This window comes from Crocuta crocuta, unplaced genomic scaffold (assembly GCF_008692635.1).
Source record: "Crocuta crocuta isolate KB4526 unplaced genomic scaffold, BGI_CrCroc_1.0 scaffold431, whole genome shotgun sequence".
In the NCBI taxonomy this organism is placed as follows: Eukaryota; Metazoa; Chordata; class Mammalia; order Carnivora; family Hyaenidae; genus Crocuta; species Crocuta crocuta.
The window spans coordinates 1,987,054-2,014,184 of record NW_027528859.1 but is presented as its reverse complement, the minus strand read 5'-3'; the positions used below and the strand labels follow the sequence as shown (position 1 = coordinate 2,014,184).

General features: G+C 51.5%; 1 protein-coding gene across 1 annotated transcript in view; it reads right to left on the bottom strand.

Annotated features, from left to right (window-relative positions):
- GABBR2 (gamma-aminobutyric acid type B receptor subunit 2) overlaps window positions 1-27,131 on the bottom strand; it is a 351,725-nt gene that overhangs the window by 16,055 nt on the left and 308,539 nt on the right. The window contains exon 19 of the mRNA XM_077756059.1: window positions 2,491-2,601. Within this exon, the coding sequence (XP_077612185.1) occupies window positions 2,491-2,601 (111 nt within the window). The remainder of the gene's footprint in view (window positions 1-2,490; window positions 2,602-27,131) is intronic.

The following is a 27,131-nucleotide window of genomic DNA, read 5'->3' as shown; positions in this document are numbered from 1 at the left end:
TCACTGACCCGCCAGGGGGCCTGCCACACCATCACAACAGTCTCTACCAGTCATAAGTGGGCGAGTCTGGGGACGTGGTGGCAGGCTGCAAATCTCTGATGACTGTGGGGAGGGAACCATAACTTGTTCTTAGGCCTTTAAAGAGTAGAATGAGGGTTTGTGGGCACAGGTTGCATCAAGGCAGATCTTAGCTGAAGATAAGGAAGAATGTTCTAGAAAAATAACCCATCTATAGTGGGTTGAACAGTGGCCCTAAAAAATATGCCTATATCCTAATCTGTGGAGACTGACTATTTGGAGAAGGGGTCCTTGCAGATATAATCAAGGGTCTTGAGATCATTCTGGAATATCTAGGTAGGCCCTAAATCAGGTGATGAGTGTCATTGTAAGAGACACATGGAGGGAAAGGCCTGGAAGAGAGAAGGCCATGTGAAGATGGAGGTGGAGAGGGAGAGATGTAGCCCCAAGCCAAGGAATGCCTGGGGTCACCAGCTGCTCGGGGGGACAGGAGCACTTTCCCTGGAGCTTCTGGAGGGGGTATAACTCAACCTTAGTTTCAGACTCCTGGCTTCCAGAACTGTGAGGGAATAATGTGTGTTGTTTCAAGCCAGTCTATGCTTACCAATCTGTGGTAATCTATTGTTCAGCCACAGGACACTAATACATCATCCATGGGTTGCACGGGCCACTTTGAGGTGGGTGAGCTCCCCATCACTGGAGGTGTGGAAGCAGTGAGTGAATGAACACTTGTTGGGGATGCTTGGTGGGGGCCAGGAGTCCCGAAACATCTGACAGGAGAGCGGGCCCACAGGGCTGGGCATCCTCTTTCCAGCCTAGAAATTCTGTGGTTTCAGAGCAGGAGGGGCTGGGGGTGGGGGTGGGGCATAGAATTTTAGTCACAAAGCCTAAGGGCCGGGAGGGCCGTGGGCAATTCCTGGCATACACGGGAACCAGTAAAGCACCTGAGCTGCCAAACACAGCTTTTACGGACACGATCTGGCTGAAGGTAATAGCTCCCCTGGAAGAGATAGAGTCATCTCCATCCACTTCTGCAAGTAGGTGGAGAAGATAATGGATGGTCACAACATTACAGATAAATCCAGTTTAAAGAGTCAATCGGATTCACCATAATCTAATTTCACGGTGTCTCAGGATCAGGGAATGTGGAGCTGGAGGCGACCCAGAGAGTCTGGTTTCAGTCTCTTTATTCAGCAAGCGCTGGGCGCCTCCAGTCATGGGTACCGCCATGCTTTCTGTGACAGCATGTGCGCCCTTCCTAGGGGGCGCCACCGCACCTGTGGACACTGTTCTGTTGGACAAAATCCTTCTTTAATGTGGACTCGAAAGCTGCCTTCTGGAGACTTTGCCCACTAACGACGGCTCTGCCTTCCGGTCCCTGCCACTGCCTCTGACAGCTCCGGTGACCTGTCTCCTGAGTGCCCTTCTCCAAGCCCAGGGCTGTTGGCCAGCCTCAGAGTCCCAGCTCTACTCTGGGCACCTCCTGGGGACACCTTCAGGGTCATTACCTTGTGGGGACCCAGACTGCAGCCCAGCGATCCTCAAAGAATCCCTATGGAAAGTCGTCTCAACTAGTGTGAAGTTGGGGACAATCTTTGCCTAGGGTTGCCTAACACAGGCTCTTCTCGTGTGGCCCCTCAGCAATAGTTCTCTGAAGCAGCGGGATGTGTCTGAGCAATGTGAGAAAACCTGGTTTATCTGACCTTCGGAGAGGGCTTCATTCTTGGCCCCTAAGTGAAAGCTATACAGAGGTGGGTGGTGGCTTAACTTTCCTGTACAAAGATCTAAGGAGGGTATGGTAGCTAGTTTCCTGTCACTGGACGGATTTCAGTGGAGGCGTGGTTTGCACAGGATGTGGAGAGAAGATTCAGGGGTCGACCTGGATAAGGTGGGGGTGCGGCTGCCCTCTTCAAATCCTTCCAGACGTATCCGGTGGGCTTGGTATGTGATCTTTGGCTCTAACGGATGGAGTGGAAAGATACTGGGTTCGGAGGTTGGAGGTTACCAGATGCCCTTTAACCTCTGTGAGCCTGACTCTCCTCATCTCTATAAGAAGAGGATGACTCCACTCACGTCCCACAGATTTGGAGAGAATCCAGTAAAAAGTGGGATGTGAACGTGTGCTAGATGTGGACAGACCGTTGTTTTGGGAGTGGAATGGTGGCCGCCGTGAGGCACACATACAAGTTTTGGGGTTACTCTCTGGTTCAGCTCTTGAATCTGCTACCTGCTAGCTGAGTGACCTCGGGCAAACCACGTCTCAGCTTTCTCAGCGGTGAAATGGGGCACTGTCTGCACCTATCTCAGAGGGCTGTCGTGGGAACTGGTAACACGTGGCAGACACCGGGCCTGGCAGACAGTTAAGTGCTTGGTCCTGGGGGCTCTGTTTATTTTTATGTTCACAGAGGCCCCTGGGAGAGAGAGCTCTGGCAGGGAAGCATCCCCCATCTCTGCCTTCTGTTCCACACCTACCATGAGAAGCCCCTTGTAGGCATAGACGATGCCGAGCCAGATGGTCATGTGGGTGTTCTCACAGTGCTCCAGGAGAGGGCGGATGGAGATGTCCCGTCCTGCTGGGTCCGGCTGTGCAAAGAGAAAACAGAAACCCAGGGATGGCACCGGGCACCTTTCCAGCAGCCGGGGCGCCATCTGATGGCCGTCTTCCCTCCAGTGAGCCACAGCCAGTCCCTTGCCCAGGAGGCCTTTGGGGCCCCTCTTCTGTGTCCCTATGAGGCTGCCTTCTGTTTGCTGGTCACGATTCAGCCCTGCACTCTAGTTATCTGAGTTCTCATGCCTTTCAACCTTGAGTCAGATCTCCTGAGGGTAGAGTGGGTCACTTCCTGTGCTTCTAGTACTTAGCATAGGACCAGGCCCAAAGCATACACCTATAATGCTTGTTGAAAGAGTGAGAGTGAGAATGAGGCACAATGTTATGTCAAGAGGCCTTCAGGTGTCTTTGGGAACTACTGGCTAGGCCAGTAGAAGGAGACCTTCTTGTCCATCACTCCGAGTGAGGGAGCCGTGGAGGCAGCCATGCTACATGCCACACGACCTATCCTGGGCCAAAGCTGATTGGACAAAGGGTGGGTACTTGACCCACAGCTGCCAGTCCAGAGTCCGGTCAAAGACTTATGAGGTTTCCTAGTTCAGAGTGCTCTGCTTGAAGAGGGATGGTGGAGAGGATCCTATCCAAATGCGTTCTCTCTCTTAATAATTTTGGTTGGGAGACTCTGGGAAAGAATCAGCCACGTGGTGGAAACAGGAGAAAAACACACCCAGAAAATGAAAAAAAATATTCCACATATTTATTTCCTAAACCGTTCGAGAGTAAGTTATAGACATCCTGACCTTTCAACCCTAAGTATATAGCAACTATTTCCTAAGGATCAGGAGACTGTCTTACATAACCACATATACTTACCAAATTGAGGAAATTTACCACTGATACAGTGTAGTATCAGTTTTCAAAGTTTGCCAAGTCGCTCAATAATATCTTTTAAGACAACTGTGGTTTTTCCAAAGCAGGACCCAGTCTGGGACTGGGTCCTGCATTTACTTGTCATGTCTTTAGTCTCCTTTAATCTTCAACAATTCCTCAGCCTACTTTGGTCTTTTATGTCATTGATATTGCTGAAGAATCCAGCTGTTTTGTAGAGCGTCCTTCCATTTGGGTTTGTCTGAATGTGTTTTCATGATTAGATTCGGGTTATGCTTTCGTGGCAGGAATCTTACGTAAAGTGATGTGTTTCCCTCCTTGGAGCTTCACATCAGCGGCACTCGATGGCACCTTGTCCCATTATTGGTGATGTTACTGTGATCATTTAGTTCAGGTGACGCCTGCCAGATCGCTCCACTTCAAAGGTACCGTTTCCCCCTTGTAATTAATAAATAATCTGTGGGAGATACTTTGAGACTGTGCGAGCATCCCGTTTCCCCACAAACCTCAACTCAGCGGTTCCGGCATCCAGTGATGGCTTCTACCTGCCTCACGTTCCTTTGGTGGCTGGAAAATGGGGACTTTTGAACTCTATCATTTCATTTGAATACTTGGCACGCCACTGTAAACAAGATCTTACTTTTCCTTCCATTTATTTACGTAGATCAGTATGCATTTATGGGTTCCTTTTGCATTCAGTGTTCTATAATCCCTTACTACCATTCATTTTGATGCTCAAATTTCCCCAGATTTGGCCAATGGGAAACTGGCTCCTTCATGTAGCCTTGTGTGTTTTTTCAGTACCTCCCCATATGTTTTTGGAGCATTTTCCTACTTCTCAGCACAACAAGAACTTGCACTTTTTTGTACTTTCCTTTCCCCAGTCTAGAATCAGTCATTTTTCTGAGGAGTCTTGGTTCTTTTTAGTGTAGAATGATATTTAGAAACCAAGATGTGGGCGCCAGATGTGTTCACTGTTCCTAGGGTATCATTACTTCTGGGCCCTCCTTCCTTCCTTCCCTCCTTCCTTCGTCTATCTATCTACCTAATCTACTGATCCATCCATCCATCCATCCATCATCATTCTATGTATCTATCCCTATCTCTCTACCATCTGTTTATAGACAGAGATAAAATCCTACACCACAGGGTTCTTGCTTCTTCCCATTCCATATCTGCATCTTTCTTTTCCTGCAGTGAGATCTCTGCTTTTCCACAATATCAATAGTTACTCTTTGCTCGATGCTAAATAGACACAAAATAGTTTTAGGATTTCTGTATCCCTACACCACCAACAACAAATTTACTAAGTAAAGGTGAAGATGTACTTGCGAATCTATTTGCCTTTAGAACAGATCCCCACTGAGGATATTTCAGCAAAAACTGTGTCCAGGATGGAGTTGTCCTGTGAGGCCCAGGGTCAAGGCACAGGCCTGAGGGGAAGAGGCAGGCATCCTCAGGGTTACTTGCCAGGAAGGAACACTTTGGTGGGATCCAGGGATGTGGAAAGCAGACCTTAGGTAACTGGGAACGGAAACACTATTTCTCTTGGCCCTGCTCTTGAGGCCTGGCCTTTGAGGTAGGCAAGGGCCCGGACTCCTGTGATCTGGGGAACAATGGCACTTCCACATGAAGCAGGAAGAGCTGGACAGGTGGGCTGTCCACTTGGGCCATTTTGTAACCAGATCAGCCAGCCACATGCTCTCTTAAGCTTTATTTTCCTTTTGTTGTCCCAAGCCACAAAGAGCCTTAGCTTGGACTCTTCCATTCCATGGTCATGGAGTCCATACACAGGCTGGAATGCATCCCTGAGGCCTCTGCGGTAGCAGCAGTGGGTACTAGTGACAGCCAACCCAGGAGGTGACCTCTAGTCAGAGCTGCCAGGCTAGAAATTTCCCCTCTTCCGCTCCCCACCCAGGAGCTGGGCTGGATTCTAGTAAGGGTGATGGAGGTTTCCTGATGGACTTTCACTGTTTAATTGAGGAGACTGAGAAAGGAGCTGGTCCCAAGGTCAACAATGACTTATGACCATGGAAGCTGGGTCTCTCTAATGTCTGACAACGAAGCAGCCATCAGAATGCAGCAGCACAGGCCTATTAGAGTCATGCATGAATAGCAAGCCCATTAATGATGATAGTATCTGCTGTTCTACAACGAAAGGCAATAATTTATGATGGACTCTAAGGTTCTCTGTGTATAAGGGACTGGTGCTGTCATACACCATTGTTCAATGTTACGGAAACTCTATTTGTGGGAGGCCGGGAATGGGTGTCTGGCTCCAACATTCCCAGTGACAGAGAGCCCTACCCCACTCGCGGTGAGTGGTTGCACAGCTTATTTATTAAACCAGAACCTTCTCTTCCTGTTCCTCCACCCATTGGCCCTAGCCTTTCCTCTGGGTCCTCAGAATAATCCCAAGCTCCCTCCTTGAGTCTGCACACCCTTCGTCAGGAGGGAAGAGCTGCAGTGAAGGTACACGTCACCTCCCGTCGACTCCCATGAGTCGACCTGGTCCTTCAACCTGCTCAAGTTCACCATTGGTCTCTAGGCCTGCAGTCGAGCTCAGCACTCCAGGCCGGTGGTCCTGAGCGAGTCTGCCTGTGTCTTCGCTCCACACCCCCCTGGGCTTTCTAAACAACTACCTTCTACTGGTGTTCATATGTTCCTTATGGTTGACTAGGACTCCATTAGGTAGTTTTCATCGAGCTGCTGCTAGCTCTGTCTTTCTCCTTCTGCAGCTGACATTCTAGCCAGATTATCTTTTAGCTTGCCGGTGGCCTGCCCACCCCTACCCCCTTCATGCTCCCCATCCTGAAATCCTAGTCTGCACATCTTTTAGCCCCTTACCGATCTCAGTAAACGTAAGCACAGCCACCACCGAAGAGGTGGGAGCGCAGCAAAAAATCAAGGGCGAGCTGAGAGGTCAGAGAACTCGGTGGTCCTGAGGGTAGGCTACCCTATCTTCCCAGTACACAGGTGAGGATCCAGAAAAGAAACAAAATCTCCTGGTAATTAACACCATGATCACACAACCACATGTCTGTGCACACTGTACGTGGATCAGCGTGGCAGGACCTGGGTGGTTTTAGGAGTGATGAGGTCCATGCATTCCTGGGGTTGGGGGAACTCAGTCCGTACCTCTGTCCTGAATCTCAAAGCCAACTCTAAAAGCCATGCGTTTTCTTATCTGGTCCGTTCTAATCATGCCTGGGACTCGAGTTCAGAGTGGTCTGAGCAGTCACACACATGGGGAGAGATGCATCTGATGATGCAAACGGTGGGATGCTGGGGAAGGAGGGTTGGGGGGGTGTGGAAAGGCGCCACCATCTGAGCACTTACTTGGAATTGTCATACACCAAAGGGCCACTAGAGGGCACCCAAGACCTGCATGGAGGGTCTGGACCAGCCCCGTGGTTCACCCTCTGCTGAGGACACAGAGGTACTTTTGTGGCCCAGTGGCCGAAAAGCCGGAAGCAGCCTCCTGGGCTACTTAAGAAGGCACCCGGTAGTCTTACCGAAGGCTAGATTTCCAGGCACCTGGAGGACGGTTCCCTCCCCACCCCACTTCCTGGCAGTGGGAATGGTATGGGAAGATAGGAGATACTGGGGAAGGTGGGGCTGGAGGACCCCTCCCTGGCCCTGCACCACCCACACTCCCGGCGTGGGCCTGTCATGCAGTCCAGGGCCAGCGATCACAGGGTACTGACCCCTGCGGATGCCATGCTGCGATCTGCTATCAGGGTCTGAGCCAGGATTGTGGCCTTGCTTCTCCGTACTTTTGGGCGCTACAGCATTTTGATTGGCCTAAATCAATTTCCATGGCTGACTAGCCTACAAGGGCTTTCAAAATGCTTTCTTCTCTTTTTCTTCCTTACTTGCTGTCCACCTGGGCAATTACCTAAGTAATCATTCATTCATTCAATACATAACTATGAAGCACTACCAGGACTACAGCAACAACCAGGACTGACATAAGCCCTGTCCTCAGGGCTCTTCCATTCTGGTAAGATCAGGACAACTCCAGGAGAAGCAGCCTCAGAGGGGGAGTGAGTTAACCTCACCCAGGAACAGCCAGCCTAATAATACCAAGTGCCCTTGTTACGGGTGACAGCCGGATGCTAGGTTACTAAGCTGCGAGGTCTACATAGGCTGTCTGGTTGAAGCCTCCAACAAAATGTTGTATCCATTTTACAGATGAGAAAGCTGAGGCACAGAAAGATGAAAGAACTTGCCCCGAATCTCCAGCGAGTACCTGTTGGAGCTGGGTTCAAACCCAGGTCTGTCTGCCTCCCAAACCAGTCACTTTCTTTCCCTCCTCACCATATGTGCTTCCTGGCCTGCCCTGCCTCTCACAAGCACCACATCACATTCCAAGGGGACAGTGGGTATAATCCTGTAACCCCGCTGTACACACTGCGAGGGGCTGTTTGTGGGAGGAATGACCTAATTGCTGAACAGCGCCTCCTCTGAAGCCCCCTGAGCTCTGTGAAGGCTGTGCTCTGGCGCTGTAAGCAGAGCGCAAGCTGATAACATGCTCTTCCTGCCTGACAGGGTGTGGTGCCCAGTGGAGAGGCCACACTTGTCCGTGAGGCCCTGAGGCTGGCAGCGTTCACACCGGACTCCCGGTCCAACCGCTGCTCAGCGGGAGGCCTGCCGAAGCGACCCAGGGAAGCCTCCCCCATCTGTGCAGCGAAGACGAGCAGCTGGCCCGAGAGTCCCTCTGCATAATGCAATGACTCACAATGTAGGTCAGCGTCCCCTGCAAACGTCCTGCTTTGTCAGGCCTCGAAAACGGAGCAGCAGGAGGTCCGGGCACCGGTGGAGGTGGCAAGCCCCGAGAGGCCAAAGGCTTTGGTCCTGCTCTGCCACAGGCTTGCTGGGTGAGCGTAAGGCACGCCCCACCCTTCCGTAGACCTCAGTTTCCCAGCTGCAGAGTGAGTCCCAGGGATAACTTACGGTGCAGTTAGCATGAGGCTGAATAATTGAGGGATGACTCCATTCGTCCTATATCTCATGACAGTGTCTGTCCTACACTCACTCATTCAGAATCGACTTGGTCTCCTGTGCCTGCTGTGGCACGGACCATGCTCCACGCCGGGTCCGGGTATAGAAGGCCAGCAGGGCGCCTGCCTTCTCGGAGTGGGCATTCTAGCAGGGGCAAAATGCACGGTGCTGATCGCTGAATGGAACTGCGATCGACGCTGCTCAAGAAAAGTGCCCCGGGGGCATCGACTGCCGGTCAGGCAGTCCAGGAAGGCTTTACTGAAGTGGTGACATTCAGTCTGCGGCCTGAGGGGTGAGAAAGAGCAGCCCAGTGAGCACCTAGAGGGAGAGCATTCCTGAGGGAGGGAACAAGTGGGAAGGATCTGAAATGTCGAAGACTGCGGCATGTTTCAGGGAGCGAGAGGCCAGCGTGGCTGGCGTGTGGGTGGTCAGTGAGGGGCCAGCACTGCTTCCTATTCAGTCGGCACTGTGCACACAGACCACCCAGGGAGCTTGTTCAAGTGCAGATCGGGGCAGGGGGTCCGGCTGGGGCTCTGGACGCTACATTTCCAAGCAGCTCCCTGGGCGACACTGATCCTGCCCGTCCAGGGACGCCCTTCGGGGCAGTGAGGCCTTAAAGGATCTTAAACAGAGTGACGTTTGGTCCTCGGCTTAGCAGCTCTTTGGTTAAAAATTCGGATTCTCCTGTCACTCGCACACCCTTGGCACAGAGTGACAGCTTAGCGCCAGTGCAGACCTGACACAGCTTGTCTGGAGGTTCTGACCCTGCAACAGACCTCAGCTGTACTGCGCTTCTGCGTGTCCTATATGGCGCTGGCCAGGGTTTCACGTCTGGGTGGGGGGTCCGGATGGTGGGGGTTTAGGGGGCCATATGCTTCACCTGTGATCATGGGGCTCTTGATCCCTTGGGCCTTTTATGCCTGCCGCTGGTGTGAGTGACCCAGGCTCCCGAGCCCTGCTAGGCTTGCGCTGCTTTGAAGGCGGGCTGCTTTCGACCTTCTGACCAGCTCCCAGAAGCTGGCTTTCAGAACCTTTTCGCTGGGCCGTTCCTGCTGCTGCTGCTTCTTCCTCTTCCTCCTCCACCTTTCCTTCCCTCCTCTTCCTCTTCCTCTCCCTCCCTCCTCTTCTTCCTCCCCTCCTCCTTTTCCTCCTCCTTTTTTAATTTCAAAGTTGATTTTTGACACATATAGTAAAATTGGTAGTTTTCTCTACTGGAAGAGAGTATATATGTGTATATCAATGTGAATTTGAGTGTGTGTGGTGAAGGGGAAGGGGAGGGGAGGGTGTCTGGCTTTTTGGGGCTGCATTTCAGAATGTAAGATGATTTTCTTTTCCTGGGAAGGCAGGTGAGTCAACATTGCCTCTTCTGGGGGGGAGGGGTGGACGGGGGAAGACGGTGAGGGACTCTCAGCAAGGAAGCCTGGGCAGGGACGGGAAGGGCCCTGGGTTCAGACCCCAGTCTATCACTTGCCAGCTGTGTGACTTTAAACACATCCCTAAGCCTTTCTGAGCCGTGATTTGCTCATCTGCAGCCTCCCCGCGTTGGCAAGACCATCAAAGGAGGTAAACGGTGTGTTTAGCAGGCTTTGGAGGCTGGAAAGCCCGCTCCTTATGTGTAAACCATCATCATTATCTCCAGCTGCAGAGTCACAGAGCGCTGGAGCCGGGAGGAACCTTCTGGATCCCTCTGGGGCTGGGCTGCTTATCTCCACAGCGGCAGCCCCACATCTCTGAGGCGGCAAAGCTAGAAGCTGTCATTTCAAGGTAAGAGTTTCTTTTTCGAATGTTTAGTTATGAGTTTGGGTAAAGTTTTTCAGGATCCCAGATTCTGGAGGGGAACCTGTGAGATCACACACCAGGGTTTCTCAACAGGGATGCTTCCACATGTCTTTCTTTGGAGGGGGTACAATTCTTTGCTGTGAGGGGCTGCCTTGTTCAGTGCAGGGTACTCAGAGCCCCTAGGCTGTGCACCCTAAAAGCCAGGAGTGGCTTCTGGTCACTGTAACAGTGCAAATCTCCCTCCCCCGGCTCTCCATTTCCAAACACTAAATGCACTAGTCCAATACCTCTTTTTACAGATGGAGAAACTGAGGCCCAGGAGGGCACTCAAAGCAAGTGGGTGACTGAGAAGAGACCCAGATGCAGGTGTCCTGAGCCTGGTGGGTGCCCTGGGTACCAGGTCATGCTGCAGGCTGGCATAGGAGGGGCCGGCCTTGTGGGATGCTCACCGGCCAGCATCGATGGGGATTTACCACCCGTGGGTGCTTGGTACTGCTGCATCACCTCCCTGGAGCTGGCTCTTGGGTGTTTCCGATCTGTTGGAGCTATGTGCTCTTGCTCACGTCTGCCTGGAGCAACTTCCAGAAGAAGCAGCACGGGGCCCAGAACTGCTCACCTGATGGCCTCTGGCCATCCTCACGGGGCCCTGGTTTGCGGAGGGGAGATGAGGTAGGGGAGGTGGCCAGGACCTCGCTGAGGAGGGCAAGGAGCCCTGGCCAGCCTTAGGGCACCACTGGGACGGCAAGGCCCTGCCTGGTCCTGTGCAGACAGGTTTTCGTCGTTTGGAGTCTCGTGGTAAATCCCGTGGCTGTGAAAGGGTCATACTTGGCGTGAGGATTGTCTTGGGGGAAGTTAAGGGCTAACAAGTGCCATAATAGCTCCTACTCCTTCTAGGTCTTTGGAGCCCATATGTGTTCGTGTGAGCATCTCTTCTTTGATCTTGACCTCAGGGCGGTCTGTGAAGGAGCCGGGAATCTTATGCCCATGTTTCTAGGTGAGGAAATGGAGCTCAGAGAGGACAAGAGGCTTGCTTCAGGTTACACTGTGAGCCAGAGGCAGAGGCAAGCCCCACCTCTTTCTTGCAAAGCAGGTGGGAGCAGCACCATTTCTTTCGTCCTTCCCTGCGGCCTGACTCAGTTCCCCCCGGAGAGGCGGGCCTTCCCCTATTTTCCTGAGGCCTGTGTCTGAGGCCTCCGGAACAAGCCTGGAGCAGGAAGAGCTCACGGGTGTTGTCGCTGAACCCAAAGCCAAGAGGTGCTTGATCCTGAGGGTGCTGTCACCAGGCACTGGGTGAACGGGCGGGGCCCCCTGCTTCTTGGTGTCGACGTCTCCGTCTGCAGCGGCTCCCCCAGCGCCAGGGTGGAGGCCTCATGTGCTTCTCCCCCAGCCTGCCTGCGCTGGGGAGGGAGACCAGTGCCCAAACACGCCTCTCCCCAGAGAAGCCGATGGCCCAGTGGCACAGCCTCGGGAGAGAGTCACCAGGGGATGGCCGGGTGCCAGCGCGCCAGCTCTTCCCTCAGTTCTAGCGCAGAGAGAAGCTCGAGCTCGCTTCCTTCGGGCGGTGCGAGGGCCAGTGCCGAGCTTCACTCGATCCACACATCGCTGGCGTGTTTTGTCTTCGTAGGCAGGATTTAAAACTCAGGTGATTCACGGAACACCCAGATTTGGGGCTTCTCCTGAATAAGACGCTGGGCAGCGCAGGGCCTGGCTGTGTGAACTGGGTCTGTCTGCCCTATCCCTGCTCCCCACGTCCATGCTGCTTGTCCAGCATGTCCCCAGGCCCTGGCATCCCCATCTGGGGGGGTGGGGGTCTGAGGCAGTGCTTCCCAGATCTCAAGGCCCATGAGGCCCCAGCTGACATTGGGGTAGGTGGAAATATGGGTTAACGATTCACACGGTCACCTGAGTTTTCTAGAAGCAGCAAGTCTGCTGGCCCCTTACCCTCTGAAGTCCCCTCAAGCACCAACATTCAGTGACTCTGCGGCAGCAGCACCAGACAGGACGCAGGGCCAGCTGCCTGGAGTCTGGCTTGCAGGGCCAGGAAGCTCCAACCCACAGGCAGAAACCTGCCGACGGCATTTCCCAGGTGCACCTGAGAGCCACCGCTGGGTGGCCGAGGCCTTGGTTGCATCCCAGCCAGGATTTGGGGCCCTGAGCCATAGGTAGGGGATGAGCAGATCAAGGAAAAGAGCAGCGGAGATGAGAGGGGCTGTAGAGAAGGGAGGCCTGTGGCCTGCAGAGCCCACAGGAGTGGTAAGATTGCGTGCTGTAAGGTGAACCCTGAGCATAAACAAAACCGAGAGCTTTATGAGGGAGCAGCCACTTGGTGTGTACCCAGCACTGCCTGGACGGTGACTGAGGGAGGGAAAACCCCAGGCACGCTGTGCTCCTGTCCCCCTGGGGAGTTACTCCTGCCACCCCAGCCCCCAGCCTCGTCCAGAACTCCTCCTTGGGCGATTTCTGTTTCTCCAGCTCATTGCCCCTTCCTCTTGCCCTGCAGCCGAGCCTTCTGAAAAAGGCGTCTGGAATGTCATCTCCATTGTGTCACCACTCTCCCCAGGCCACGGTGATGCTCCCCATGGTCTCCAAGACCCATCCCAGTGGCCAGAGATGAGGGACCCCATTTAGTCCTCTGCCCCCAAGGCTGCAGTGGATGGGCTCTCTCCTACCACGTAGAAAGGGTCGATGTCAACCCAGCAGAGAGAGGTGTCTGAGGAGCACATCCCCGGAGCTCAGGAGACTAGCCACGGCTTGCAGGGGCCTGGAAGGCAGAGCCCAGGACCCATGGGGGCCTCACCCTCTCCCGGATCTTTGCCTTTCTCTGCTGGGGCCCTCTCGCTCCCCTTCCTCCCCCGGAGGAGCAGCTCTCTGTTGGGTACCCCTTTCCTCGACATTCCTGGGCTTTCCAACCTAACGCTTCCCATCCGAACTCATCACTCTCTCTCTTCCTCCCATGAGCTCAGGGAACCGCTCCACCATCCACCAGATGAGACCAGAGTCCCGGGCATCTCTTCTTTTCTGATCCCACCCAGGCCCCCAACTCAGAGACCTTCAACGCTTCTTAAACTGAAGGAAAGATGCGCTGACTCATGACCCCAGCATCGTGGCCCTCTATGGTGGGCCCCACATATCTCTCCAGCCTTGACGCCCATCATCAGCCCCATCCATCCATGGCCAGGCCCCATAATGTCCCCTCCTGGTCCTGGGATGACCCTTCTTCACTGCATGTGAACGGCACCTGTCCCTCCACGTGCCAGACTCTGCTAAGTGTGTCACACACACAGCCCGTTGCATTCCTACGATCACCGCAGGAGTGAGCTCTAGGGAGCCCCTTTTCAGGGGTGCTAAATGAGTAGAGGAGAGGCTGAGTGCTGTGTTCAAGGTCACACAGGCGCTAGGTGACGGAGCTGCGACTTGCTCCCTGGTCTGCCCAACTTCCCAAACCTTTGCTTTAAACCACAAATCCTGAACTACACCAAAGTGTGCCCTGGTCACTCGAGTGCCCCCAATGGGTTTCAGGTGCCCAGGGCGGTGCTCTCCTCAGCCATAGGGCTCATGGCTGGCCAGGCACCTCCAGCCACCAGCTGCCTCCACGGTCACTCTGGTGCCCTGCCCTATGCCAGACGTGGTCCTGACCCCGAGTTGGCCAGAGGCAGCCCCTCCTCCTGTACTTTCCGGTTGGGCCTGGGCATGCTTGCTGAAGTGCCCACCCACCCACAGCCTGCCCTAGGCCGGCACCCCGCAACACCCCTCAGCACCTGTCTTTGTGGGGGTAATTGGTCCTGGCCTGGGGAGAGATCTGTGGCCCCAGAAGTGAGTACAGCTCCTAGGGGGCCCCGTTCAAGCTGCCCAGCTCCCGTCCTTGGCAGCACTGGCATCGCTCCTGCTCAGCCCACACCTCAAGGCTGCCAAGCTGGCCCTACTCAGCCCCGGCCTGGCCATGCCGGTGCGGTGTCCCTCATCGCCCTCCCAGCGGAGCCTGCTGCATGGCCTGGCTGCAGGTGCATAGCTGCACGCGCAGCCTGGTGAGAACAGGAGGGGACAGAGCTAGGCTGTGAGGACGCTCTAAATCAGGAAGCTGGAGCCTGTGGGGTCCTGGACGGAGCTACCGTATTCCAGTACTGCTGGGCACGGGCACTCAATTGTATGGTTTTCAGCGCCATTAGATCTGCCTAACAACCCTAAAAATTCAGTAGCGTCATCAGCCTCGTTCCCATTTTGCAGAGAGAACACCTAGTCCAGGAACAGGCTGTAACTCACCCAAGGGCACACGCTTGAGCCCCACGTCCTGACTCCTAGCCCGGGAGTCTGCTGTGTGTGCTTGCCCCGGGAACTCTGGCTCGTCTGGAGTCCCGGGAGGCCCAGCTCACCAAGGAGAAAGGGAGGCGGCTGTCTGGGCGGGCGTCAGGTCCTGTTCCCTCCTGCATCTCACATTTTACCGTCTGCCCTTGCCAGGCGACAGCAGGGCAACAGCACAGTGACGGGCAGCCGCGGGCCCTGCCTCTGGACCAGGGTTCTGGCCCCCGTGCTGAGCCCCAGGTTCTCCTGGATAAAAGCCAGAGTCACCTGCTTTAAAGGGCTGCTCTCGGCACAGAGCAAGGGCCGGGTAAGACAAAAGACTACAAAGCCCAGATATACACATGCCCCAGGGTAATGCAAGTGAGAACAAAGCATCCATTTCATTTTCCTGTTGTCATTCAGGGAGGCAGGCGGATTGGGAGCCCCCAAAGTGCAATGTTGCAAAGATCCTTCCAAAATAGAATGCTGCGATTGGCGCTGCTGCCACCGCTGGCCGCGCTCGGGATCCCCGGGCAGCATCAGGCCCCGGCGGGTGGGCAAGCCCCCTTCTTCACCCCACAGCCCGCTAGCTTTTCCCCTCTTCTCTTCTTCCCCGTCCCCACCTCGTCTCCTTACACACACACACACACACACACACACACAAAGTCTTCTGAGATCACACTGTTCGGGTTTCCAGACTCCCACACCCTCTGGGCTTCAAGAGACTCAAACATTTTCTTTCCCTTCCATTCCTCAATGTGTGCTCTCTGCCAAGGGTTCATCTTTGCACACCTCCGATGATGAGACACTCACCACCTCCGAAGGAAGCTCAGTTCATTTTGGGGATGGGTCAGATTAAAATGGGAATGTTCTTCCTCATTGTAAACTGAGACCTGAATCCCTAGAACTTCCCCCAGGGGTCCTGGGCTCTGCCTTCTGGGCCCCTGCAAGCAGTGGCTCTTTCCTGAGCTCCGGGGATGTGCTCCTCAAAGACCTCTCTCTGCTGGGTTGACATTGACCATTTCTACATAGCACAGTGTTTAGCCCTTTCCCTATCCTGGCTGCTCTTCCTCCTGTCGCTCTCTGCATAGGGTCTGGGTCTCATCTGAGATACAAATTTTCTGGGGGCGCTGAGTAGGGCAAGAGTGTTGTCCTCTCCCCGCACCTACAGCCCTATTCACGGGGGGCTGTCCCTTGACCTTGCACTGGGTATTTGGCAGCTGACGCACACCTGGGCTTGGCAGTCCACACTGTCATCATCCACGTTTAAGGGAATACTGGTGCCTGAAACAGACACGAACACACACACACACACACACACACACACACACACACACATACACACACACACACTCAGAGCCCCGTCTGCTGTTCCTTAGGGATCTAAGGATCCTGTGATGCAGAAGCCCAGAGAGTTCTCTCTGCTGTCCAGGAGAAATGCGCTGGTGCCCTTCTGTCATCCGTCACGACACTTCAGTGTCTCCTTTTCCATGTAGGACATGCTGCCCTACTGTGCACTCCAAGAATCGGCCACCAAAGGCTACCGTGACCTAACAATCTCCTAAAAGTAATTAAAATGGCCCAAACGAGAGAGCAGGGAGTGGCAGTCTGGAGACAGAAGGCGGCAGGGGAAATAAGAACAGGAATGTAGATTTAAGGAGGGTGGAAGTGGTACTTGTTCCCGATGGACCATGGACGGTGACATAGCTTTGGCACAGCAAAAAGCAGGCATACGATCACCTCTCACGTTAACGTAGCATTTTTCACCAACACGATCACATGCGCCCCTATGAGAGTTCCACGCAAGGTAGGGCAGGACGTATGAGCCCTATTTTGCAGATGAGGAAACTGAGGCTCAGAGAGGTTAAGCGGGCTGACCGAAGGGAATAATGGAGCAGCAGAGGCAGGGGCTCCCGAAACCCCAGCTGCTTGCCCACAGTTCTCAGCCCCGCTGCAGGAGGTGGGGGTCACATGGCCAATTCTGGCCCGGGCACTGTGAGAGAAGCGCCATTCGCCCCGTGGGCTGAGGCCTGGGGCTGTTGCTGCAAGGCCGGCACGCTGCCTGGTGGTGGTGCCAAGATTGCTGAGCCGCCTCGTGGAAGCCGGTTACCCTGGAGACTAGGCGGACTCACAGGTGAGCTTCGACTGAGTGAGAAATAGACTTTTGATGCGTTTGGCTGCTGAGATTTGGGGGTTCCCAGATTTCGAGGGTTACTGCAGCCCAGCGCAGCCTCTCCCGGCTGACGCAGAAGGGCGATGGCATCTGTTTTATGCTATCACATGCAGGCACCATGCTAAGGACTTTGCACATGTCACTGCACGCAGTCCTTGAAGCTGTCCTGTGAGAAAAGGATTACTCTTCCTCTTTGCTGTATGGGAAAATGGAGACTCAGAGAAGTGAGGCCACCTGCCCCGGGTCACAGAGCCACAAAGGTGTGGGCCCGGGACGTGAATCTGGGTCTGCCTGATTGGAGAGCCTCGATGAACTCCAATGATTTGCAGAAGCAGATGGCCATTGTGTCCCAACACCCTGTTGGGCTAAACGCTTCCTTTGAAGATGGAAGATTGCACAGATTGCTTTTCTCATTCAGATTTTATGCCTGAGTAAAATCCTTGTGCTATGATTTATTATAGCAACACTGATTTTCCAATTTTAAGACAACAATGCAGCTTGAAATAAAGGAGAAAGAAAACACTGAAACATTTGAAACCTTTGGTTTAGATCCTTATTACATCTTTTTTTCATGCATGCAGCTTGACGATTGAGCACAGTCAGGCCTTTGTATTACATCTTGCTTGAACTGCTCGGGGGCCTATCTCTCTTCCCCTCCTGCCTCCAGTCTCTCCCATTGTGACTGACCACCAGAGCCACCTTTCTTTCTTTCTTTTTTTAAATGTTTACTTATTTTTGAGAGAGAGAGAGAGAGTCAGAGGAGAGGGGCAGAAAGAGAGAGACACAGAATATGAAGCAGGCTCCAGGCTCTGAGCTGTCAGCACAGAGCCCGACGCAGGGCTTGAACCCATGAGCTGTGAGATCACGACCTGGGCCGAAATCGGACGCTTAATGGACTGACCCCCCCCAGATGCCCCCAGAGCCACGTTTCTAAAATAGAGTCTAAGTATGCTTCCTCCTGCTTGAAACCGACAAAGACGCCTCGTCCCCTCCAGCAGCACTTCCTAGACTGTATTCTTCAGAATATGTAAATGTAAATATGCTCCATGAGAAAAGGTTTCCATAGCCAAAGCAGTTTTGGAAATGCTAATTAAATTTTATTATTAAATATTAAAATGTTTAATGAAAAGATTTTTAAACTGCAGGACTTTTCAGAGCCTTTAACATGCTCAGTTCAAGTCCGCTGTACGTTTCCAAGAAGCAGATGTATAGTTTCTGGGATCTGTTAAACTGTTGGACCATGAAATCGCCCATTCCCTTTTATTTTGGGACACCTAATGGGATTAGCATTCTGTAGCAGACACTTCGGGAGGAGGCTGGCTTTTAGGATAAAGTCTGAAGTTCTCAGCTTAACACTCAAGTCCTCCCAGGATCTGGTCCTGGATCACCCTCTGGGCTCATCTCACAAAGCCCTGTCTCCATCTGCCCCAGGGTCCAGCCTCTGCGCATCCTGCGGCCTGTCACTCAGAGCTAGGCTGTGGGGCTCTCAGAGGTGTAACCTGGGGGGAAAGCAAAGGCCGTGGGACAACAGCAGAAACCTGACACAAAACAGCCTGCGTTGTGGGCATGTTAAGAACACTCTATTAGTGATGTGGCTGAGATGAAAATGGGAATGAGGACTGCACAACTAATTGAAAGCCATGTGTTTACCGAGGCTCAAAGAATCCCTTTTAGAAACAGGAACTGGGCCCGCGTCTGCCAACGAACAAGGCAAAATGGGTGCACATTGGAAACAAAAAGCGCCAAGATATGCTGGGCTGAACCAAAGATATCAATGTTAATAATAAAGTAATTAACATGCACGGGAAACGCAAAAGCTGCCAGGAGGCTGATAAGAGAGCGTTATTAAAAAAGAATGAGCAGCATAGCAGAGAAGTGAAATTAAGTTTTGCATTTCTTTTTTCTCATGGACCCCCCAAATACACTATGAGTAATAAATAGATCTTGACTTACTGCAAAAATACCAATGAGGCTGGGGCCAAAATTTGCTGTTGACCCTCCCTCCGGCAAAATAAACAGATCAATCATCAGTCAGCCAGCCAGTCACTGAGAACATGAGGAAGAGCATTAGTCTAGGACGGGGGACCCATGCCAGGTGGTGCGGTCGATGGCACGGTGGTTAAACGGGCCAGCTCTGCGGCCAGACTGCCTAAGAGCTAGTCCCAACTCTGTCACTTACAAATGATGGGACCTTGTAGCAGCTATTTAACCTTGTTGTCATCTGTAAAATGGGCGCAAACACGGTGCCTACCTCACAGGATTGAGGATTAAATGCACTGATGTAAAAAACCACCAGGTAAGTACATGGCCCCAGGGGAGGGCTCCGTCGGGGCCAGCTGTTACTATACTATATCTCCATCACTCCCTGCTGCAATCTACCCTCCCAAAAACTCCCTGATGAGATAGAAGTTCAGAAAGTGTTTCAAAGGACTCATTAAGAAAAGCAGACCAGGGGTGCCTGGGTGGCTCAGTCAGTTAAGCATCTGATTTGGTCTAGGTCATGATCTCGCCATTCTAGAGTTGGAGCCCTGCTTCAGGGAGCTGTGCTGACACCTCAAAGCCTGGAGCCTGGGGTTTCAGATTCTGTGTCTCCCTCTCTCTCTCTGCCCGTCCTCCAGTCATGCTCTCTTTGTCTCTCTCTCAAAAATAAACAAACATTAATAAAAAAGAAAGGAAGGAAAAAGAAAGGCAGACCAAACTCTGGTACCCTCATGGCATTGCCCCTGTGTCTGGTTCCCGGGGCATACAGAGGAAGAGCAGGAAGGTGGAAACAGGCATCTGAGAACTGCTTTAAACTGGCATATTATCCTCAGTCACCTATCAGGCTCTGAGGCTTTAAGTAAGTCTGTGCCTTGGTTTCCCCATTAGGGGTCTGTTCAGGTGATTTCTTAGATCATTTCAAGCCCTGAAATTCTGAGTCAACACTAGTCTTACTGACAAACATCTATTATAAAGAGTGTAAAACCGGCCCTCCCTGGAGGTTCCTCCTCCTTACCACCTATTCCTGGTACTGGGGTCCTCCTGGGCCCTCAGGCTCGAAGCTGCCCAGGTACTGGCCTACCGTACCTTCCTCACCAGCATGTCCACCAGCCCTGAGTAGTGTGGCTTGAGCCTCTGCCCACCTTGCCTTGTCCATTGGGGTTCATGCTCTCTCGCCCTCACCATGCCACCTTCCCAGCCTGTCCCTTCCTCAGGGAGGTTGTCTCCCCAACCCCCACGTTTCTCCTTTGTTCTCATAAAAATATCTTTTTCCAAACATACAGAAGCTGAATACTACAACGAACTCTTGTGTGCACTGTCTTCCGTGAATCAATAACTGCTAACACTTTGCCGTATCTGTCCCCTTTCTGTCTTGCTTTCTCTCTCTCTACACACACACACACACACACACACACACACACACACACACACACACCCCTTCCACCGATCCCCCCCTCCCGCCAGACCATTTGAAAGTAAATTTCATACTTCATGACACTTCAGTGCAAATAAGTACGTTGTGTTACACACGCACGGTATTATCTCCTTTCATATGACAGTGGAATCTGGTAACTAGAGTGAACCTTGATAAAGACCTCATCGCATTGCTCCACGGCTACAACTCCCTTAATGGCTCCCAATTGCCTCTGAGGTTGAAGTCCAAGCTCCTTCTAGCCCTGCACCTGCTTTCTACCAGAAGAGCAACCAGATGCAACTGATTCTTGAACCCTTTCCTACACACACCTGCTCGAGGATTTTCATCTACTGGGAATGCCTCTATTCCTTGAGGCTTTGCCCATTGCTTAAAGCTCAGCTAAAGTCCTATTTTTGCCCAAAAAATTTAAAAATTGTTTTTAAATGTTTATTTACTTTTGAGAAAGAGAGAGAGAGAGACAGAGGCGAGAGCAGGGAAGGGGCAGAGAGAGGGAGACACAGAATCCAAAGCAGGCTCCAGGCTCTGAGCTGTCAGCACAGAGCTGGATGCAAGGCTCATACTCACAGACTGTGAGATCAGGACCTGAGCTGAAGTCAGACACTTAACCGACTAAGCCACCCGGGCACCCCTTATTTTGTCCAAAATTTCTAAGGTCTTTCTAGATGAAATGCATCTTCCTTTTCATATCTCCACAGCATGTGGGAAGCTAGTGTGATGACATATTTCATGCACAGAGGAAGGCAGGAACGAAAGAATCACAGAGAAATGGAAGGGATCCCTGACCAAACGGTGTGCCTGAAGTCCACATTACCTCTGCCCCTTTCCAGGATGCCAGCATGTGGCCTCCACTCTGCACTCCAACTTAGTCACTTGCAACTGAAAATATCCTAACGGCTTCGATAGAGATTAGGGCTGGCAGTCAGTCTTCCGAAGCTGTGAAGCAGCAGTAGAAAAATACAATGCGTTATGCTCTGGTTGGATTGGAAAGTTGCTCTTCTCCCAAAGCATTTCCAACTCTTCTTGCCCTTGCTTTGGAGTGCCCTTCCCCCGGCATGCCCCTGTGTACTTTTACTCCTTAAAAAAAATTTTTGAGATAAAATTCACATCACCAAAAATGCATCGTCTTAACCATTTTCCAGTGTACAATCACTGGTTTTTATTGTATTTACAATGCTGTTCAGCCATCACTACCATCTAATTCCAAACCGTATCTGCCACTCCAAAAAGAACCCCCTAGGCAGCCCCTGATCTACTCTCTGCCTCTGTGAGTTTGCCTATTCTGGACGTTTCACATGGACAGAATCATACAACGTGTGGCCATGTAGTGTCTGGCTTTTCTCACCGAACATAATGCTGTTAAGGTGCTGTGTGTATTCAAGCTTCCTTTATCTTTATGGCCGAATAATACTCTATTGTCTGGAAACACCCCATTTTGTGTACCCATTCACCAGCTGACAGAGGTTCATGTTGTTTCCACTTGTTTTTGCCATTATTAAGTGCGCACATTGTCATCTCTCTTGAGTGGGAATCCATGGGCGGAATCGCTGGGTCCGAAGGTAACTCTGTTTAATTTTTGGGGGAAATGCTAGACTGTTTCACACAGCTCCTGTTTTCTTACACCATCCAAGTCCCTCTTCTTCTTTCAAGACTCGGGGAGAAAAAAGTCCCCTCTCTCCTTTTTTGTTTTGGTGAACTATTTCCCAAAACAGGATGATGGGCCTGTGAGGTCAGCCTCCGTGATCCTACAGGGTTGGGGGCGGGGCTGTTCCAGCACTTCCACCTGCACTGACGTGGTCAGCGAACATTTCCGTCTCCCCCGGACGGATGGAGTCCTGAGCGCAGGGGCCGTGCCTCCCCCAGCGCCGTGGCCCCAGCCTCTGGCACGTAGCAGTGCCTAGCAAATGAGGTTTGCGCAAAGAACGAACGGCTCCTGTCTCTACAGCAGCCTTATGGTGCCAGCAGGTTGTGGCGAGAGCCTCCTGGGTGTGCGGGTGTGCGCGTGTGGGAGGGGCCCGGGGCGTGGCTGTGGGAGGAGGCTCGGGGCAGGGCGAGTGTGCATGCGTGGGTGGGTGATGACCACACGTGCTTATGTTCAGACACGGCCATGGAATGGGCCATATGATACTGATCCAACTGGTTTGTGCCTAGAAGGGAGAGCTGAGGACAGTCAGTGTGGACAAGATGGCAGTTAGGACGTCTGGTGGTGGACAAATGCTGGAGACAGTAACAGTAAAAGCTTCATCCTGGGGTGGAGCTCTGCTACTTAGGAAGCAGCTTCCCCTCCACGGCCTCATGTGGGAGTCGGCGTGGAGCATGGACGGAGCATGGCTCTGGGGAGCAGCAGGCCTGGCTTGTGCCTCGGGGCCCCGCCCGCTGCCTGGATGGTCCAGAGCCCTCACTGGACTCTGTGTACCTTCGGGTGCTCCCCTGCAAAATGGGAACAGGACTCTCTCTGCTCACGGTGACTAGAAGGATTCAGCGAATGGATTTTGGTAGGAGTGCACTGGGATGAATAAATCCACCTCACACGCAGCCCTGCTCCTCAGGACTTCCCTGGGAGGCTGGCAGGGTAGTTGTGTTAATTTCCTTATGGAGTCAGGAGTGAGAGCGAAAGTCACAATGATGGAATGCCTTTTATGGGTCAGGCTCAGTGAGAGGCACTTGAACATGTTTCTCTAGTTGATGCTCCTGGTAAACCTGTGAGGGAGGCATGGATCTTTCCTAATAGGCACTGGGGCTCAGAGAGGGTGAATCACTCACCCAAGGTCACACAGCTAGGAGACGGCGGAATATGGATCAGAACCTTGGATTGTGGTATCTGTGGCTACCTCATCAATCCTCCAAAGCCCCAGTGCAGGAGTCTGGGTTGTGAATGCATTCCATTTCCTTGGCATGTGAATGCCTTTCCAGAAGGCGGCCATATATTTTTAATAATTGGTATGAACATGCAATCTCTCGTCAGCTGGCTTCCCGTCTGCTGTAAGACACAGATAAGAAAGAAAGAGCCGAGCAGACACAGGAAAATCCTCCACACCCGTTGGCAGAAATCGCTCCGGCCCAGAGTTACCTTTCTCATTTAATTCTCTGAGGCTTCTGTGTCTGACTCACGTAAGAAAATGACTTCTTGGGTGAAATATTAAAACGCCGTGCGTGGATGTTCATCGTCTCGCTCTGGCGGCTTTGGCGACGGTGGCTCAGAGAAAACAGGCTGTGCAGTCTGGGTTTGGGCATCAGATTTGATTCCTCTGAGGTTCCTGAGCCAGGCATGTGCTGGTCTGGGCTCAGGGGACCCAGTGACAAGGAGTCAGACACAGGAAAATGGCAAGATGAGGGACAAGTTCTCAGGGGGCCGAGGGGCGGGGTGGCCAGGGGCCAGATAATAAAGAGTGCTCCGTGTATAGCTAACCTTCATCGAGAGCCCTTGATGTGCTGGGCACAGGGTAAGTCCTCTCCAGGGACTGGCTCTTCTAACCCTCCCCAAAGCCCTGTGCAGTAGGAACTATTACTATCGAGACCCATATATGGATGAAGACTGTGGCCCTCAGAAGTTGTCACTCACTGTATGTATCAGTTTCCTACAGTTGCTGGAACACATTTCCACGAACTGGGTGCCTTATAACCATATAAATTTATTCTTGCACGGTTCTGGAAGGCAGAAGTCCGAAAGCAAGGTACTGGCAGGGCTCGCCTCCTTGAAGGCTCTGGGGTAGAATCCTGCACATCTTCTAGCTCCCGGTGGCGGTAATTCCCTGGCCTGTGGCCACATACCGTTCCAGTCTCTGCCTTTCCCTTCCCACGGCCTTCTCTTCTGTGTCTGTGTCTGTCCTCTTCTGTTTCTTATAAGGATACTTACTTGCCACTAGATTTAGGGCCAATCTCGGTAATGCAGGACGATCGCATCTTAAGATCTTCAATTCCATCTGCAGGGACGCTTTGTCTAAATAAGATTCTGTTCATAGATTCCGGGTGTAGGGATGTTGATATATCTCTTGGGGTCACAAGTCAACCCACTGTACTAACCTAGCTTCACACAGTAAGTGGCTAAGCTGGGATCTGAAGCTAAATCTAAATTCCAGAGTCTATTTGCATAACCATTGCGGACCATCTCTCACAGACCTACCTGCTGTGTGACTATGCGCACGTCGCTTAAACTGTCTGTGCCTCAGCTTCCTCATCTGTAGATAATGGTAAGAACTGCATGGGGCTGTTGTGAGGATTAAATGAGCTGGCAATGTAAAGCGTCTGAAACAGGGCCTAGTACATAGTATATGCACTCAACACACACTGCTATTATTATTTTTGCTGCTGTTATTACCAAGACAACGCAGCTTCGTTGAAATCCTGCACGAAGGCTGAACAGACTGCTACAGAGGACGGGCTGGACTGCGATGCTCTCGGGTCTAAATTTGCTGGGCTTGAACATCTGGTCACAAGTGCTCCACGCTTATGAAACATCAACCAGATAATCACAGATGTAAAAGAGATTTAAACATTTATAAGAGAACACTGGGCACAATAGATGCTAATAATTTTGAAAGCATCACTGAAGAAAATGTTTCTTTAAAACAAAACAAGTAAAACACAGGACTGATGCGAAAAGGAAAAAAAAAAAAGCAGGAAGTATCCAGAGACTGGCAGGCCTGTTCTAGCAGAAGGGATTTCACGTCATCTGACACCACATGGCCGGGGCTGGGGACAGTTTCAATGTGTAGCAAGGTCATCTCAGGCTGGTCAGTTCACCTCTTCAGCCTCAGTTTCCTCATCTCTAAAATGGGGATGTCCAGGTATTTTGTGAACTGTGCCATGCTGTGGAGATATGAGGCACTGCTGTTTTTATAGTATGCATTTGCCAACTGTTGAGTGCCTGTGCCCATGTGGGAGAGACCCGGGGTCAAGGCCCCAGTTTGCAGAAGGGCAGGAGAGTGGCCGGGCCGGGCACTGAGAACTGGGCAGGACCTGTGATTACGTTGCTATCCCCTGAGCCTTTAGGAGGGGTCCACAGTTTGTGTCAGTGTCCTCTGAACTGAACTGAGCATGTTTGGGTCATGTTATATGTTCCATCCTATGTCAAGGTCAAAATGACTCAGTATTTGAAATTTAATCCACCGTTGTTTAGGCAGAAACTTTAAGCCAAACAATGGCCCAAAATAACAAATATTCACCAAGTGGTCGATGGTTCCATTTCGGAGCCACTGTGAGTGCTGAGGTGCCCAGACACTGTGGTCCCAATGGCCCTTGCTTTCCTGTTGATTTCTTGTGGTTGATGGCTTCACAGGTTTTGTTTTGTTTTGTTTTGTTTGTTTGTTTAACCTAACGTTTTGGTTTGGAACTTGCTCACCTGCCTTTCACCTGCGATGAAAAACATGGCAGAAACAGAAATTTATAGCTTTTTCTTTTTTTATTCCCTGCTCTCTCTCTCTTCCATTGGGGAAACAATTTATGAAGATTTTCAGAAACTCATGAGACTGAGCTCATTCAGCTCTGTAGGGTTCACACACGTAAGCCTTCCCAGGTGGCCCTTTCTGAGTCTGCATGTCCTCTGTCACTATCACATCCTCTGACTGGAGGTCAAGGTGGGGGGTGGAAAGGGACCATCTGGACTTGAGGTCTTCTGGATTCAGGTTTTTCTTCTCTTATCTTTTTAGCCTTTAATGTATTGCCCCGGTATAGATCTAGCTCTGGCATCCACAGGGCAGCCCTGGGCCCTTCCTAAAGACTAGTGAGAGGCTAGTCCAGAAAGTTTCAACCCTGGCTGCATACTAGAACCCAGGGCAACTTAAAAAAAATCCCACTGCTCATTCTGATTTTCTGGAGAGTGTCACCCGAAGACCAGTATTTTACAAAAGATCTTTTCTGGGTGATGCAGCCAGGATTGAGAACCACACATGTAGCCCAGCTTTAAAATCATTTACAAATCTTCTTTAAATATCACTTTAAAATGTTATTTTTCTTTTCAGTGTCAACATATTTACCCAGTGCTCTAAGCCAGCAGCTGAGTAACTGTATCACCTGGTCACAGGTTGTCAAAGCTGAAAAGAGTCATGCCAGGGAATCGTGTCCATTCATTCATTCATTCATTCACTCACTCATTCACTCATTCATACATGCATTCCTTTGCTCATCCTTCACTTGTCCATTTTACCAACGTAACTTAAACACCTCCTATATGCCTGGCAGGTGCTATGCTAGGCTTTGAGGGTAGAGCACTGAGCAAGACTGGCAAGGGCCCTATTTCATGGAGCCAACATTCCAGTGGAGGAAGACAGAAAACAGAGTGAAAGATAAATGATGTGATGGAAAAACAGGACGAGGTGAGATAGAATGTTGGGGGCCCTTTACGGTTTGTTAATTAGTTAACATGTCAGTACTCCCCAAAATGTCTACAAATTCAATGCAACCCCGATGAAAATCCTAATGGTCTTTTTTGCAAACATGGAAAAACTGATCCTGTAGGACTAATGGAAGCAAAGGACCCTGAGTGGCCAAAACAGACTTGAAAAAGAACAAATCTGTGGGACTTACACTCCCCAATTTCAAAGCTAACCATAAGTGATAGTAATCAAGACAGTGTGGTGTTGGCATCAGGACAGACATGTAGACTGATGGAATAAGATTGAGTGTCCAGAAATAAACAATACATCAATGGTCAATTGATTTTGCATAGGGGTTAGAAGATTATTCAATGGGGGAAAGAATATTTTTTTCAGCAAACTTTCCTTGGACAACTAGATACCCACATGTAAAAGAAGTAATTTGTATCATTACCTCACACCATATAAAAAGTTAACTCAAAACAGAGCAAATGCCTAAATGTAAGCCTAATCTATAAAACTCTTAGAGGAGAACATAAGTATAATCTACATGACCCTGGACCAGGAAATGTTTTCTGTCCCACTGATCTCCTAACATGATCGCTCTCAGGCCGGGTTCAATTATTCAGTTAATATTATTTACTGAGTGTGTACTATGTGCTGTGCACTTTTCTGGGTGCTGGGATATAGCAGTGAATTAAAGACAACTCTCCCTCC